Source organism: Plasmodium cynomolgi, chromosome 8, assembly GCF_000321355.1.
Source record: "Plasmodium cynomolgi strain B DNA, chromosome 8, whole genome shotgun sequence".
In the NCBI taxonomy this organism is placed as follows: Eukaryota; Apicomplexa; class Aconoidasida; order Haemosporida; family Plasmodiidae; genus Plasmodium; species Plasmodium cynomolgi.
The window spans coordinates 600,282-617,152 of record NC_020401.1 but is presented as its reverse complement, the minus strand read 5'-3'; the positions used below and the strand labels follow the sequence as shown (position 1 = coordinate 617,152).

Below are 16,871 nucleotides of genomic sequence, written 5' to 3'. Positions count from 1 at the left end.
TCGTTACCTCCTATACCGGGATGGTGGCTTCGCATAAGCAAATATATGCATGTATGTATGTATATATAAATAAATAAATATATATATATATTTACATATATATATATGTAGATATGTACGTGCGTGTTCTTGGCGTGGGTTCAAGTATGCGCCGTATCTGGGTTGCGCTTCTGCATGTTTTCCCCCCTTTGCGCGATTGTCGCACAAAAGATATAGAAGTGAGCGCATCTCGCGTGGGGTGTTCCTTCACAGATAAAGGCGAGTTGGCAGAATTCGTGGAGCTCTGGTGATGCGCTTGATTTTACATAGTGCGCACGCGTACCTACGTATTTATTTACACTCGAACTTGGCAAAACAAAACACGCAGAAAAGCATGTACTACTGTACTATACTAAACCATACCGTTTGCCCACCCTACAATGGATGACACGAAAAAGGAACAGACCCTCGTCAAGGGAATATATAAAACATAACGAGTTGCCTCTAATTTTCATGTACAATAATGGAATGTATAAACTGGGGCAGGTAAAAATAAGCACAGATAAAAATACGTGATTGTATGTTCATTCTTGAAGCTTAGGAGACTACAGATTCGTTCCTCCTTCCGATGCCGATTTTCCTAACGAAGGAAAATAATGCACTTATATATCGGCAAAAAGTTTTCCCATTTTTCCCCTATAAAATTGTATAATCTTCATTCATTAAAAAGCAACGTTGTAATGAATAAAAGGTGAGATGATTTATTCTGGATTCTGTGATTCCTCGCCGCGCTTTTGCGCTTCTGCCGGGGGTAGTGGAGGGGATATATGTTCCGTGGGAAAACAGAAGCCATATGGTACATAGCTGTTACGTGTGGTTGCAATCTTCTTCACATCAGTACATACGTATTTACATTCGTGCGGCACTCATTTTTTTTTTTGACCCCCTTGGTTGTGCCTCCAAAATTATGCGAATAAATTTAAAAAGGAACAACAAAAAGGCGTGGTTTGGAATTCCCACCGATTTTAACCTCCACACAGGATAACGCATAATAGCAGAACATAACAAAAAAAAAAAAAAAAAGTCTAACAGAATTGGCTTAACGTGCGCTCTACATCAAACACTTGAATGTCACAGGTAGGCATCTCCGTGCAATTTTTTATCAAACTGTACGAAATTCACCTTTTTTATGCTGCGTAAATTTTAACGCCATTACGTGGTCATCGCAGTTTTATTTCCCCAACACCTATTGGTCACATTTAAATTCACTTGTTTGCCTGAACGAAAAGGTGTAAAAAAAAAAAAAAATGGAAAAATCTTTATCTTTAAAAAGTAAAAAATACAGCATGTTGCTCTTTCCACTTTTTTTGCCTTTTTTTAAGAGTCCACCACAACCGTTCCAACCTGTTTGCCTTATTCTGTCTGTCATTTTTAAGGAATTAGTAAAATGAGGGCAATACAGACTTTTCATCATCGTGCCCGTGTTCCTATGATTGCTTCTATCCCCCTTTTTTTTTTTTTTTTTTTCTGTGCACTGAAGTTCCCTTTTTTTTACGGCTGTTCCAAAATGTAGACATGTAAAGAGGAAAGGAAAAATATGCACAAGGGGGAAAAGAGGCACATATGGATGATTGTACGAGTTGGTAAATACGCAAAAAAAATTATGCAAATAACAAATCTGCCCGTTCAGAATATTTTAAATCTACTTGTTTGTTTCAGTTTGAAAAAATTAAGTTTCCCCCACCGTCACCAAATATGAGTGTAAAAAGGAACGAAAGAACACTTGCCCTCATTTTTAACCTTATGCTGCACAGCAGGAAAAACAAAAAAGCAAAGGCAATAGAAACGAACAATCCCCCTTTTATTGGTCACGTTGAGAAATGTAAAAGTTGCAAAATAAGTCCTTACTGAATAGAAAAATAAAAAAAAAAAAATTCCCTTACCGTAACATCAACTATGTACAACTGTTCGGTGCGCCATTAAAAGGAAGATAATGCCTTTTCTTCCTCATCAAAATTAAACAAAAAAGGAGGACTCCACTTTACAAACACAGTCCATGTCTATGCACTTTATGTGTGTCCATATACATGCACACCTGCGCGCTGCCTCCCTACCCATGCGTAACATGACTCATGCGCTAAGTAGCCGAAATGAACAAAGAAAACACAGAAAAGCTAATCAGCATAATAAATTTGCTGGATAAAATATCCGAGCGCAATGATGCCAAGAACCCCAAGTATGATAAAGTTAAAAGCTTTTTTTCAAGCGAGCTGTCAAAGACATTCGACACTTTGGACAATCAGAAGTCGATGTTTCCGTTGCACTGCGAAAATGATACACGCGATTTTAGTGCCAAGCAAATAATTGACAAAATTAAAAAGACGAAAAGTTTTTTCTATTTCAATAAGTCATACTCGAGTGAACGGGACGAATCCACGTGTGGCGACAGAGCATGGGTTGCGACGAGGAAGGGGGGGGATGTTCCTCAAAATGAGGGGCAAACTGAGCAGCAAACTGAGCATCAGACCGAGCCGCTAAGAGAACCACCAAGCAAACCGCTAAGAGAACCGCCAAACGAACCGCCAAACGAACCGCCAAGCGAACCGCCAAGCGAACAGCTAAGCGAACAGCTAAGCGAATCCCCAAAAGGCGCACATGCGCGAGAGCAGCGGTCCCGCAAGGAAGACTCAACCGAACGAGTAAATAACAAGTGCACACATTTTCATGATATTCACGGGGAAGGGAAAAAATCGACAAGCATAACAGAGACAACTGGTTGCGTGAAAGGATCTAATCAGGACTCCAAAACAAACACAACATTTTCATTCGAAAGTGAAGGTTTTTCCTCTGCTAAAAGGTATACAGGTAGTTTCCACTTTAAAAGAAAGTCGCAACATGAACCAAGAGACTACTTCAGTGACACTGAATTGTTGGAATATAATAACTCGAGTAGGAAAAAAAAAAATTTGCTAGAAATGTTAAAAAGGCAGCAGGTCAGGAAGTATAAGGAGGAGTTGCGTGCGGACTCAGTGGACAATTCGGCATTCATTGCTCCATCGAAGAAGTGCGGACGTGTTCACGAGGAAGTTGAGGCAGGTAGGTTTGCATCCCAAAGTGGATCTCTGTGTGTGTGTGTGTGTGTGTGTGTGTGTCTGTGTGTCTGCCTGTCTGCGTGTGCATACGGGACCCACTTGGTACACACACATTTTTGAAAAAAAAAAAAAAATCCCCTTTGCAACATTTGCCAGATGAATACTTAGATCACAAGGGTCTCGGGCAGTTACTGGAAAAAATCATAGAACATTTGAACGTCAACCTGAAGGAGGCAATGAATAAATACGTGAAGGAGGTAAGTTCATGCGATGCTTTGCATAACTAGGAAGGCTCTATCTATTCGCTTCCCCGATCGCATCACACAGAACGCATCACACAGAACGCATCACACAGAACGCATGGCCCCACTCCGCTTCGTCCCCCACGCAGATAAACAAACTGAACAAGGCGAACGACACGCTAAGCAGAAAGCTCGAAACTGCCGTTGAGAACAACGATGAACAGGTGAAAGAGACACAGCAGACAAATGCAAGCATCTTTCCATGTGTGTGGAAACAAACCGCAAGGGGAAAACGACAGGTGTTATTGTTCTTTGCGCACTCCACCCCTCCTCTCCGTAGGCCCAAGAAATCAGAGACCTGAACAAACGGATAAGTCAAATAGGGGAGGAGAAAACCGAAATGAACAAGCGCATCGAGAGTTACGAATTTACAATACACAAATCAAAGGTTTAAGGGAAAAAAGGAAAGAACGCACGCAGGAGCAGATACACACTTCTTGAGCACGTGAGAGCATCGCTGTAGATTCTCCGACAACATCTGCCATTCCCCGATACACATATCTCATTGTGCCCCCATTTACCCCTACCCGCAAGAAATTAAAAAATGAGGGACAAGGCGACAACGAAGCAAAAGGTGCCCTGGAAATGGAAATAAAAAATCTAAAGAGGGAATTAAACCTGGCCAATTCATTGAACGAAAAAATAAAACATGAAAAGTTGTCTCTCCAGGAAAAAATAAAAAATAAAACGGATAAACTTAGGAGAGAAAAAGACAAAGTAGGAAAGGCACTTAAAAAAAGGAAAGACTCACAATATGTATCTCTGTTCCCTGCATTTTGTAGAACTATCTTATATGTACACACAATGCGTTTATGCTTACAATATACACCTAAATGGTTACCCTTCCCCCATTTTGCTGACTTCTCTTCCCGCGCACCCATTTAGCTAAAAAAAGCCAATGACTTACTTTTGGAAAAGAGCAACTTACTCGTGCAGCTGCAGACGCCCGTCACGTTCGATGTACCATCCCTAAAGGTAGCATCAAAAAAAATGTGCATGTATGAATGCAGTTGTGAGTAAAATGGTTTATGTGTCAAATGAAGAAATCACAGGGGAATATATTCTCTTTTCTGAAAATGTGCAAAGAGACTTCAGAGTGAATACCACACTGAGTAAAACTTGAGAATACAAAAATATGGTTTCGTCTAAAGCTGACTTACCGTGAACTTCTCAAATGTATAATTCATTTTTTCCCCCATTTTCATTTCTTGCCCCCCCAAATGGAAGAAAAAACGAAAGGGGGGTAGAAGGTGCTCAGTTCTGCACAGACGGAGGCGTGAACGAATCAACAGGTGAGGAGAGACAATTAAAGGCCAAACTGAAAAAGCACAACTTAACGAATAAGGAGTGGAATGACAGACGTATGCACAGAATCAGACATGTAGACTATACATCCCTCTCCAATAATCCTCGCTCACCTCGCAGTTACCGAAGTGACACCATTTTGGATAATTACGAGAGAGTAAAAAGCAAGCTGCTCGAAAGCAACGAGAAATGCTATTTTTTATCCAAAACGAATCTTGAATTATTTAAAGGATTAAAAAGAAAAAGGAAAAAAATTGACACGTTAAATAAGCAGATGTCTTATCTGAAATGTTTTGTGAAAGGAAAGCAAAAAATGGATCGATGCAATGAATATCACTCAAAAGTATACCTTATGGAAAAAGGAGGGCAAAGGAGTTTATCCTCCACACATTGCCACAAATACATTTATATATCTCCTTTTGCGTGTAGATATAACGTCCATCCTGTTGATGTGGTGGATTCTCATTTCGATGGATCCCTTTTTTGCTGCCTTTACAATTGTGTAACTTTTTTTTCCTTTTTTTTTTTTTTAATTTAAAGCAGGAAAACAATACCCACACGTGCGATGGCATGGGAAACAATAAAAGTCACGTCCCATGTGAAGAGGAATACAAACCTGCGCAAACAAGTGAACATAATTCGTTCGCCAAAATGTACGACCATGCACAAGGGGAGGAAATTCAAGGCCTCGAGAAAAATTATCACAATTTAACTAATGAACACAAACTGTTGAAGAAAAAATACGAACTGCTATACAAAAAATATGCGCGATTGCTAGGAAAGGAGTCGAATAAAAGCAACGACTTTGCCTTTAAACGACAGAAGGGGGAGGAAACTGTGCCAACGGAGAGTGACGTGATTCACTCGTTTTACGTGAAAGGGGGGCAAGACAGGTTGGGGAGACCCTTCCAGCGGTGTTACAGTTTGAAGCGACCCCTCCAGCAGGGCGACAGTTTGAAGAGACCCCTCCAGCAGGGTGACAGTTTGAAGAGACCCTTCCAACGGGGGGACAATTTAATAAATTACATAAAAGCGAAGGTTATACATCGGAAGAACCTCCACGTTCGCAAGTTTAGAAACTATTCGGGTAAAAAAAAAAAAATAACATACATACGTACGCACATACATACGTACGTACATACCTGTGTGCGACATTTCTACGTAGCTGTACGTGTGTGAAGGACACCCCTGTGGCCCCCACACCTGTGCTATCTTTCTTAAAATTTCAGAAAAAGGCAACGACTACAGCGATGTGCAGTTCTACGTCTCCAACGAAATTTTAAGGAACATGGACGTGAAGGATATTGTGAACATTCGGTACATTTACTCCTACGGGGAGGGACCAGGTGAGTGCCCCTTGGCATATGTGAGTCTGTGTATTCGCGTTAATGTCGGCATTTCTACACATACGCATAACATTGACACGTTTTTTTTTTTTTTTTGATGCGTTCCCCTTTGCCGTACGGGGTTATGCAGGAAGAGGTTCATAATGTTTCTTTCCTGTAAACTTTCTCCCCCCTCCTTTTAGCATCTCTTCCTCCCGAAAAGGAAAGCTCACCCAACTATCACATCTGTAAATGCTGACGTGTGGGGAATTCACCTGCCGTTCATTTCATTTTGTGATAAAGAAGGAAAATGTGAAGCCGAAGAGAACCTTTTTTTTTTTAAACATTTCCGTGTTCTCATTTGCGACTTCATTTTCAGTCTATAGATACCGCACAACTGTAATGAAGGGCTACTTTTCCGTTTTGGGGGAGCGTCCAAATGGTGTAACTCTCTATGCATCCTCTATGTGTTCCTAGCTTACGCAGAAAATGCCACAGAACATAAGTACTTTCACTAAATGCAAACATTTAGAAGCCTCTTTCCAGGATAATCTGCGTTTTTTTTTTTTTTTTTTTTTTTTTTTTTTCTGTCAAATTATCATTATTACAATTTTTTTTACAATAATTGTGTAGCCACTTGCTAGATACTTCGTAAAAAGGAAGCATTTACAATTAGAGGAGGTGGGGAGGGTTGCAATAAAGGAATGTCGTGACTGTGAGGTTGAGTGCGGAGCTTCTGTTGATGCCGTGTATGTTTTACCCATTTGTGCTTCTCTCCAACATTTTTCCGAAGAATCTTTTAGAAAATGAGAAGGCATTGTTTAAGTTCATATGTACGCATTAGCACCAACGCGTTCGCTACCTGTCCCCACACGTTATACATAGGGTAGTCAGTCCTAGGCGATCAAACGTGATGATGTTTCCGCCAGTTGGTTCCACATCAGTGCAATAACGCGTGCATGTATTTTCAGAGGAGATTTTTTCAGGGAGTAACGATATGGTCACTCTACTTCCATGGTGCTGCTCGAACTGTATGACGCGCCTTTGCTGGAGCGCTAAATGTTGAATTGTCAATGATTTTTTTTTTTTTTTTGCGGTTGTTCAGCGCGGTTATTGATCAGCTTCCTATTTGCCCATTCGTTGGCTTTCTTATTCTCCCACTTTTTTAATCTACCCATTTGTTCACTCCCTTTTGCCTGCGTGTTCGCCCCCCGACCCCCGCCTCGTCCCGTTTTCCCCCCTTTGCTGTGCTCTTGCCAGTTTTACCTTCGTGAAGAGATCTGAACGAGCGTTTACGCACGCGTCCCTCCAAAAAAGGAAAAAAAAACGTAAAATAAGAAATAGGAGAAACTTACCCATGATGAGATAAACGTGGTGGCTGAAGTACCTACGACACAGTAGCCGTTTTTCATGTTCGCATAGCACGCGACGATCGGCATAGCGGTAAAGCGGCGTAACTCTCATGCGCGCGGGCAGACCATACAAAACATCGGCGTAGAGGAAGATATAGGATAGTGGAACAATGAAGCTATCTGCAAGGAATTTTCCCTTTTTTTTCCCCATTTTGACGTTTTTTCTGATCCTCTTTAAGTATGGCTTGGTTAAGGGACTGTACGAAACGAAGGCGTTCCCGCTGATTCACCTAATGACGAACAGAAACACCTATGTTGGGTCCAGCAATTATATGATTAAAAGCAATTTGATAAATATACTGACCCTTTACAAAGACGTCAAGTTTGAAGGAGACAGTTCCACCATAGATGATCTGCTAGACGTGGATGACGAAACAAAAATTGAAAGGCTCGTGAAGGAAAAAATGCAGATCATCAGTAAGCATGTGAACTCACGACAGTTGGTTAAATATTCTGGGTTTATCCACCTGTACGAAATTGTGCATAATAGCAATTTTTATTTTTTGCTGCACTTTATTTTGAAAAATAATAATAATGGCGTGGTGATAGTGGTGCCGGAGGATTTGCACATAGACAGGGAGGAGTACCTGCGAGTTAACGGGGCGGCGTTCCAGAGTAGCGGCACCACAGATGATCGAAGCGGCGATGATCGAAGCGGCGATGACCGAAGCAGGGATGACCGAAGCGCCGATGACCGCATCAGTGCTAACCGCATCAGCGCAAACCGCATCAGCGATGACCTGCTGGAGAGGCGAATCCTGTTCGCCCAAACGTTCCTGCTAAACTATAGACTAAACCAACCGGTCTATTTCGTAAAAAACAACAAGGAGGTGGAGCGCATTTACCAAAACTACAAGGGCAAGTTTGGCTTTTTCGACTTAACCAGAAATGTGAGCATCATGCCACTATCCAAAAATCAACACAGAAACAAAATAAGTGCCCAAAATGTATTCTATTTTTTAAGTAAAGATAATATTCACATAAACTCTGTGTTTAATAAGATCAAAAATAGTGAAACCTTTCTCTTTACGAAAAGGAAAACAATTGTCATTACGATGGATTACAACGTCTTTAACATTATAAGTTCGCATCCCTCCCATAGTACAGCGACAAATACAAAGGTGATTGCCATGACGGAGTTAATAAAATTATTTTCTCATGTTTACAAAAACGAGGACGTGAATTATAACATCCTATTCTTATTCAGCAATTATTACTTTGGTATAGATCATTTTCTGGATTCGATGAACGTGATATTTAGGGAAAACATCGAGTTCGTTTTAACTTTGGATAGTCTGAACGATGTGAATTTTTTTATTCATCAAAGTAACAAGTTACCACCCGCTCATGTGCTGCGTTTTTACGATATACTAAAAAAAGTGGTGATGAAAAATCTCCAAATGGAGATCCAATTGAGGGAAGAAAAAATAAAAACACATAGCAAACATCTGCCAAAGTTCCATGAATATTTCGAATTAAAAAATATACACAGTTTTACGTTAAGCGCAAAAGAAAAAATCTTCAGCTTTATTCATAAGACACCTTTGATAGAGCAGAAAATAAAGCCAGACCAAGTGTCGACACATATCAGAAATATATTCGAGGCGTTGTATGTGTATGTAAAATCGTCCAAGGAGGAAAATTCAAATGAGAGGGATATGCACAAGGATGTGCTGAGGTATACCAACCAGATGATAGACACTGAAGAATTTATCGTACTAAATGAAAACCTTAACAAATTTATCAAATTTTTTGTGTACCAGGATGAGGTGGGGAAGTTCATTAATTACATAAAGATGATTATCAATCCGTTTGTCACCGACTCGAATTTTCTCATCAGGGATTATAAAATCCCATACGATAAGAAGGAGAAATATTTTTATCAAAAGAGTGCCATCATCACCTTTTCCATGGCCATTTCTTATATCTTCCACTACCTCCATTTTTTGCTGGTCGCTCTCTTTTTAGCACTTGTCTACGTTTTTGTGAATTTCCACGTGGTCCCCTCGTTTTACAAAGCGAAGGCTGCGTAGCGGTTGCGCTGTTGCGCAGTTGCGCTGTTGAGCAGTTGCGTTGTTGCGTTGTTGCGCTGTTGCGTTGTTGCGCTGTTGCGTTGTTGCGCTGTTGCACTACTGCACTGCTGCCCGTTGCGCTGCTACCCGTTGCGCGTTCTCCTTTTTTTATAATTCGGACCTTCAACTTAAAATTAAGCCATTCATCTAGATGCACAGCAAGCGCGGTCGACCCGTAGACCAATGCGTAGGCACGCTTACATAGTTACCATCAAAAAACTGTGAACAATACCGTTTGAGTTCACTAAACACAAACACACGTGAATTTAAAATTTTGCATGGACAAATGCAAAGTGAGGCGGGAAGGATAGAGAGAGAGAGGGGGAGAATTCTCCTGGACGGTTGAAAAAAAAAAAGCAAAGCATAGAAAAGCATGGCATAGAAAAGCATGGCATAGAAAAGCATAGCAAAACGGGACGCAGGAAAAAATAACTCAGTAGGTGCAAAAATGACGAGACATGGTAAAAACATCAAATAAAAAAAGGAGGAATCAAATGTGAAAAATAAAAAAGTTTTTGTTGTATGGTCTACCGAATAGCATTGAAATAAAAGGCAAAAATGAGTGGAACTGAAATGTTTTTCATTCAAAAATGATCACTACAAAAAAAAAGAAAAAAGAAAAAAAAAGGATTAGGCTCATTAAAAATAAATAAAACGGACGGAACCATAAAACAACTGGTGATTCATAACTCCTTTGGGGGGAGTGATGCACAAAAATGGAGACTTCCCTTAAAGACAAAATGGTGATGGTGAAAGAAAACATAGTTAAATGCGACTACGTGTATGCACAAGTGGGCATGCACCTATGGGTAGGCGGATGGGACGCCCTCGCTTTACCTAAAACAGGACCGAACTGTGACGCGAATTGTGATGCGAATCGTTCGTTGGATAGGCCCGTTGGCTCGATAATCGCCCTGGTTGGCTACGTCACCTCATTTTTTCCCAATTTCAACAGCCTTTTCTTCCTCTGTTCGGTTCCTCGCAGAAGAGTGCCGCATCCATCCCCCCAAGTAAACATTCATTACAACTTATTCGCGACCCGCACACTTCGCTCGAAGTAACGTGCTTGCACATTCCAGCACACTTCTGCACTTGCATATAGATTGACACTTTCGCTTGGATCCCAATTTGGAACAAATCTACGGATTAGCTTTTTCTTCCCGTCTTCCACGGCTCACAGGAGCATATTATGGGGCGCGGCTCAGAGACGCCATGCCCCCCCCTTTTTGGAGGCTTCCTCAAATTAACTGTGCCCCCCAAAAATGACGATAAAAATTTTATTTTCATATATGTGCGAATAAATCGCAAATGATACTGCTATGTGTAGGGAGTGGGTGGCGTTACATTTATCGATCTGCAATATTTTTCTCCGCTGTTGCAGTCCTTTTGGCAAAGCTGCCGACAAAATTGGACGCAAAAGGGTTGTGTGCAAATCACAAACTGGCGGGTATTTCCCCCCTGGGGGGTTGGCATTCCTGTCTTCGTGTTAGTCTTCTCCTACTAACTTACCCTGTTAGTAACTTACTCTGTTGCTAACTTACTCTCCTACTAACTTACCCTCCTACTTACTCTCCTACTAACTTACTCCCTTATCCATTGACTCCCTGTTTTTCTCCCCCTTTTTTGGCCCCTCACTACGAACAGTGGCTCTCGAAATTCATGGAGGAGAGCCCCTCGACGCTGACAACGTTTGACATGTTTGAATTTATGGAGCACGTCCGTATCAAGCTGTCATTCGAAACGGTGGGAAGCTTATCCTTTCCTTTCAGTTCATGCCTTGGCTTATGCGAGCGTTCTTCCTTCTTCGTGGTGCTTACGTAGTGTCTAACGCAAATCATTTTTTTCCTCAACGTTTTATAACTGATGTTAAAATTAACAGAGTTGTACTTTTCATGCTTCATTACATCATCTTCGTAATTCTGTTTCTTCTGTTTCCCGTACTGGGGTTGCTTCCCCATTTGTTCGTCATTATTCAGGTTGACATTCATATTCACGCTATTATCAGTTCTTAGGAGTAAATTTTTGGTGCCCATCGAGCCGTAGTTATCATCATTGTAGTTCACTACGTTTCTACTTTGTAGTCTCTTGGAACCACTAAAAAAATTATATCTTAAATTCATGTTTGCACTGCTGGATCTTCTCAATATGTCGTATTTTTTTTGCACTTTGATGATTTCAAATTCTTCATCATTTGTTTCTTTCGTATCGTAGGAACAGAAAAAATGTTTTATACCGTATACCACTTTGATACATTTTACATTAATTTTATTTAAATCGATACACACATTTTTTATTTTTTCTTCATCTTTCAGTGTTGCTAAAGTGCTATTAGCTTTGCTTTTTTTTCTGCTTTTCCTTTGTTTTTGGTTCCTTTTGGCTATTTTTCGCTCTGCTTTTGTTTTTCCGAATGTTGTTTGCTTCGTTCAAAGGTGCGCTTACTGCGGGGTCGTTTTTATCCCCATCAGGCTCCGTCTTGCCCGTTCTACTCGCCGATGATACGTTGCTGTTTCTTCTGTTCAGCGTTGCGCTATCTACACTATTGACCGGGATGGTAATATCTCTCGCTTCGTTTTCATGCTTAACACTTTTATTCTTTTCTGGGGGGTCGTCGTTCATTTGCCTCTGCTCTTCCTTTATCGTCCCGTTTTGGGCGCACGCTTCGGGCTCCTTGCGCTGCTTCTGTTTCGGTTGGGGGCTCCCTTTGCGGCTACTTTGGGGAGTCGCTTGGGGAGTTCCTTGGGGAGTTCCCTGCGGACTCGTTCTGGTGCTCATTCGGAGACTCGTTCGCGGGCTCGTCCTGAGCTTCTCCTTTGCCCCTCCACGTGTACCTTCATTTGTCCCTCCATTGGCCTCTCCATTGGCCCCTCCATGTGTACCTTCATTTTCTCCTCCATGTGTACCTTCATTTTCTCCTCCATGTGTACCTTCATTTGCCCCTCCATGTGAACCTTCATTTGCCCCTCCATTGGCCCCTTCATTTGCCCCTCCATTGGCCCCTCCATTTGCCCCTCCATTGGCCCCTTCATTTGCCCCTCCATTGGCCCCTTCATTTGCTCCTCCATTTGCCCCTCCATGTGCCCCTCCATTGGCCCCTTCGCATGCACCTTTATTTGTCCCTTCCTTCGGACTCGAACGGCGGCCCCTGCCCGGGCCTGCCGCCCTGCCCGCGTTCCCAGTGGACGCTGCCCGCAGTTGCCGTACCGTCTTGCCATAGTAAAAAGACTTCAAATAATTTTTAACGTTCATCAAAATTTCTTCCTCCCCCTTTAAGCTATAAAAAAACTTAAAATATTTTTTAAAATATTTCACTTTAAAAATGTTGAAATGCTCAAACCTACAAATGGCATACCTGCCTCTTCTGATCAGCTTAAATATATTTAAAGCACAATAAATATTTAGTGTCGTCACAATGTATTGTTTAACATTTTCGTAATACTTTTCATATTTTTCTTTTACAAAATCTAGAATTTCGGATACAGTTACACCTTGGTTTAGTATGTCATTCTTTTCTTGTAGCCTTTTATGGATGTCTTCCATGAAGTCATAATGCGCGTATGTGCAGGAGGGGGGCATATCACTTTCTCTAGGGAGTTGATTCCTCAAACTGTTTTCACTCCCACGAGTAATGCCTGCGCTACTGTGGTTATAATTACTTTGATGGATATCCGTGTCGCGCTGATGGACCTGCCCTTTTTCGCTGCCATGGCTAGAACCGCGCCTTAACCCTTTAGCACTACCACCACTGCCTGTCTTATGCTTGCTGTAGTAGTAGTAGCTGCAGTGTATGTGACCGTTACTACTGCGGGGGTTATTATCGTGCTGTTCTGTCCCACTGGGGTGAAGGACACTAGGGATGTAATTCCCTTCTGCAGTTTTGTCACCCGAGGAGCGTTTGCCCCTGGATGTATTACTGCGTTTATTGGGATGCTCCCTAGAGGATCTCTTCTTCATCTCGGTGTGTAAGGTGTAAATGTTATTGTCATTCAGATTAACCCTGAGTAGGGCGAACATAGCAATTTTAATTATTTCAAATATTATATGCTTTTTCATGTTTTTTAAAAAAATATATTTTTCTTGCTGATCATTTATAACCCTAAATTTAACAGTCGACCCCATGTACCTCCATGTGGTATTCGTTTGGTAGGACAGATATTCACATATGCGGTCAATTTTTATGTTACTATTTCTGAGGGGCACATTTGAATTAAGTAGGTGCATACTTTTGTCTATGTTAAAATTTTTTCTTTTTCTTCCTTTGGGGCGTGCCGCCGGGACGTCCAGCAGTTTGTTATCTTCAACACATTCATTTTTGTGGACAATGTATTCTTCACTTTTCACGTTTTCTGTGGCTTCCTGTTCGTGCACATTCGTGTCTTTGCTTTTTTTCTTAATGTATGGCCTCTTAACCCTTTCATCTATATTTGTAGAGTCTACACTATCGTTAATTACGTTTGGAGCATTTTTGGGTTTCCTCCCTCTCTTTCTGCCCCTCCTTTTCCCCTTTTGCCTATTTAACGATTCATCAAAGTATTCGAAATCGTAGCTTCGCGGCTTCCTGTTTTTTCTTAAGTTATGGTGACATATTCTGTTATCTTCATTGTTTATTCCATCGGTGCTGTTCATTGTTTTGTTTTGTTTCGCTTCGTTCTGTTTTACTTTTTTTTTGTCATGCGGGGTGCACAACGATCTGTACCCTACCAGCAGCACCGTCCCAATGTGTATGTATTTTGACGGATGTACCTTTGCGTACGTACCTGTGCGGTGTGGGCAGAAATGGTTAAACCCCTTCACCGACAAGTAGCGACAGATAAAAGGCCCACCGCCGCAAACTGGTGTGCATAAGAACGTATGTCCATGCACTAATCTACGCATCCACACGGAGGCATTCCCAAATGGTACATTTATGGGACCTACATAAATGTGGATCTGTATAGGTCTGCGTAAGCGTGTGCAGGTGTATGTAGGCGCACGAGCTTTACACAACTTCGATTTGTATTCGGTCCAACTGCTAACACATGCATGTTATCTCCATACGGTTTTTTAAAACTGTTCAAAAATTGGGCTTGAAAAAATCATTAAAGTGTTAATTCAAAGATTTTTATAAAAACCCATCGGGTATGCATAAAACGGAGCAGCAAAAAAGAAAAAATAAAATAAAATAAAATAAAACAGAGATGAGAAAAGTATGAGCAGCAAAAGGAATGGACAAAATCGGAAACGGTTACACTCACCGGATGCCATAAACGGTAAACAACTTTTACGATAAAACCAGCAAGTAGAAAATGTCGGAAAACAATAACAGTGTAGCGCCTGTACGACGTTATAACATTTTGTGCACATAAAAACGTGTGTAGAAAAACATGTACATTTACAAACATATGTGCAATTTTGTTGCAAACCAGTGGGTGTGTGTGGGGGTGTACCCGTGAGCGCTCAAAAAGGAGTTCTCACTCGTGTACACATACATAAACGTACAAACGTGTACAGAACATGTAAAATGTTCACAGAATGTGTAAAAAATAAAAAAAGTGCGAATTTCCAAAATATGCACATAATACGCTGTATACAGCAGCTCACGCATACACATGGATTATGTACATATTTGCATGGGTCCATAAAACTCACGCATGTCTGATTTTTTTTTTTTTTGTTCACAAAATGCCCCCCTTTACTCGCATGCCATTTATGCATAAAATTTTTTGTAACATATCGTGAGAATATCGCACATGAATTTCCCCTATTTCTGTTTCTTTTTCCGCGAATGGAAATGCTTCAGAAATGTTTATGTTGAACAAATTATTTTCAAAAAAAAACAAACAAAGGGGAATGGGAACAGCATGGGGGAAAATAACGATAATTATGGCAATGATGGCTATGCTGGCAATGATGCTGACGATGATAATGACGATAATGTGGTTAAGGTGAGGAACAAAACTTTACAATAGGCGTAACAAATTCTGACGCGTCCGAATGAACAAAATGCGAGCTGAAGGCGCGCGGGGGCAAGGAAAAAAAAAAAAAAAAAAGGAAAAAAAAAAGCTGTAGCAAAAATTTACGTAATTTCATATACACTGCGAAAAAAAAAAAAAAACAATTCATTTTTAAACATTTTAATGATTTAACAGTGTTTGCCTTTTTCGACGCTCCTTTCCTGTTGAGCGAAAGTAACATTAAAATACATACTTCTGCGTGTATATTTCATAGAATAACGCTTAATTGCGTCTGTCCACAAGTGTTTTTATAAAGTAGGAGTGTAATGCGTTTCTTCTGGGTGAAACGAGAACATGAACACGAGCACTAACACGAGCGCTAACACGAACACGAGCACTAACACGAGCGCTAACACGAACACGAGCACTAACACGAACACTAACACGAACACTAACGCGAACACGAGCACTAACACGAACACTAACGCGAACACGAGCACTAACGCGAACACAAACACGAATTCACATACACGTACACATGTACATGTACAAAAATTACGCACGCACGTACGTACTTGTATACGTACATAAAGCATACGAAACAACAAACGACTGCGCATCCACTGCGCGAACTCCTTTTTCACGGGACATACACATGACAAGACACACTCTTAGGGCAGTGTCGGCAGAGTCCATAGAGCACTTACAATGCGTCTCTGTTTTAGACCAAACAAAAATTTGATATTATTTCCTTTTTAGAGGACGTCTAATTTTATATTATAACATACAACAAAATTGGGGGATGGCATGGTAAAAATTTTCTACATTTAGGGTTATCACGGGAAAACAAAAACGTTTATACATAATTTTTTTTTTGCATATAGACTCATTCACTAACTCAACCTATGCTTACTTAGCCAAACAATCCCTCAATGTATAAAGCACGTTGGCCTCTTCAACTAATTACATGTGTGAAGAATTCACACTAAATTGTGTAAACGTGGCGAGGGTGTATACAAATTCACTTGGGACACATTTTTGCGTTACAAATTGTGCGCGAGTTCACGGCAAGTAATGCCTGACAAGCGACGAGGCTATGAATAAATTCGACGTACAGACAAAACGCTTAGTGGACGTGTGCAAGTGCCTATAAGGCTTTACACATCTGTGCACAGGCATATATACGATGCGGAGCTCTTCATACACATATAAATGTAAGCATAAATATAGGCATACGCTTGCAGCACAAATAGCTACCTGTCGTCTTGGGGGAAAAATTAGTGTTTTTATTTCGCCCGACGAGGACATTTAAACCCTGCTTCGTGCGTTCATACCATTACGCGTGAAAATAACACATATTTGTAACTCTCAAATATGTGCTACGTTTGACGAAGTGGATAAAGAATCGTTATGCTTCCGCTCTTTCGAAACTGTACTCATTTTAAAGGGCAAAT

The 16,871-nt window shown here is 40.9% G+C and overlaps 3 protein-coding genes across 3 annotated transcripts; 2 read left to right on the top strand and 1 right to left on the bottom strand.

Moving 5' to 3' along the window:
• Positions 1–2,129: 2,129 nt before the first annotated feature.
• PCYB_082320 (hypothetical protein) lies at positions 2,130–5,716 on the top strand (the record flags this gene model as incomplete). The annotated part of the gene is made up of 9 exons (XM_004221970.1): positions 2,130–3,075; positions 3,228–3,328; positions 3,463–3,537; positions 3,654–3,761; positions 3,908–4,090; positions 4,259–4,393; positions 4,509–4,534; positions 4,601–5,180; positions 5,219–5,716. The coding sequence occupies 6 exons, from the start codon at positions 2,130–2,132 to the stop codon at positions 4,391–4,393; spliced, it is 1,548 nt and encodes a 515-aa protein (XP_004222018.1). The 3' UTR covers positions 4,509–4,534; positions 4,601–5,180; positions 5,219–5,716.
• A 1,809-nt stretch (positions 5,717–7,525) lies between these two features.
• PCYB_082310 (hypothetical protein) lies at positions 7,526–9,448 on the top strand (the record flags this gene model as incomplete). Its single annotated transcript, XM_004221969.1, has 1 exon — positions 7,526–9,448. One exon carries the CDS (start codon positions 7,526–7,528, stop codon positions 9,446–9,448), a length of 1,923 nt encoding a protein of 640 aa, XP_004222017.1.
• Positions 9,449–10,833: 1,385 nt separating this feature from the next.
• On the bottom strand, positions 10,834–14,110 carry PCYB_082300 (hypothetical protein; the record flags this gene model as incomplete). Its single annotated transcript, XM_004221968.1, has 4 exons — positions 10,834–10,882; positions 11,123–11,607; positions 11,816–12,235; positions 12,689–14,110. The coding sequence occupies 2 exons, from the start codon at positions 14,108–14,110 to the stop codon at positions 11,816–11,818; spliced, it is 1,842 nt and encodes a 613-aa protein (XP_004222016.1). The 3' UTR covers positions 10,834–10,882; positions 11,123–11,607.
• Positions 14,111–16,871: the final 2,761 nt, after the last annotated feature.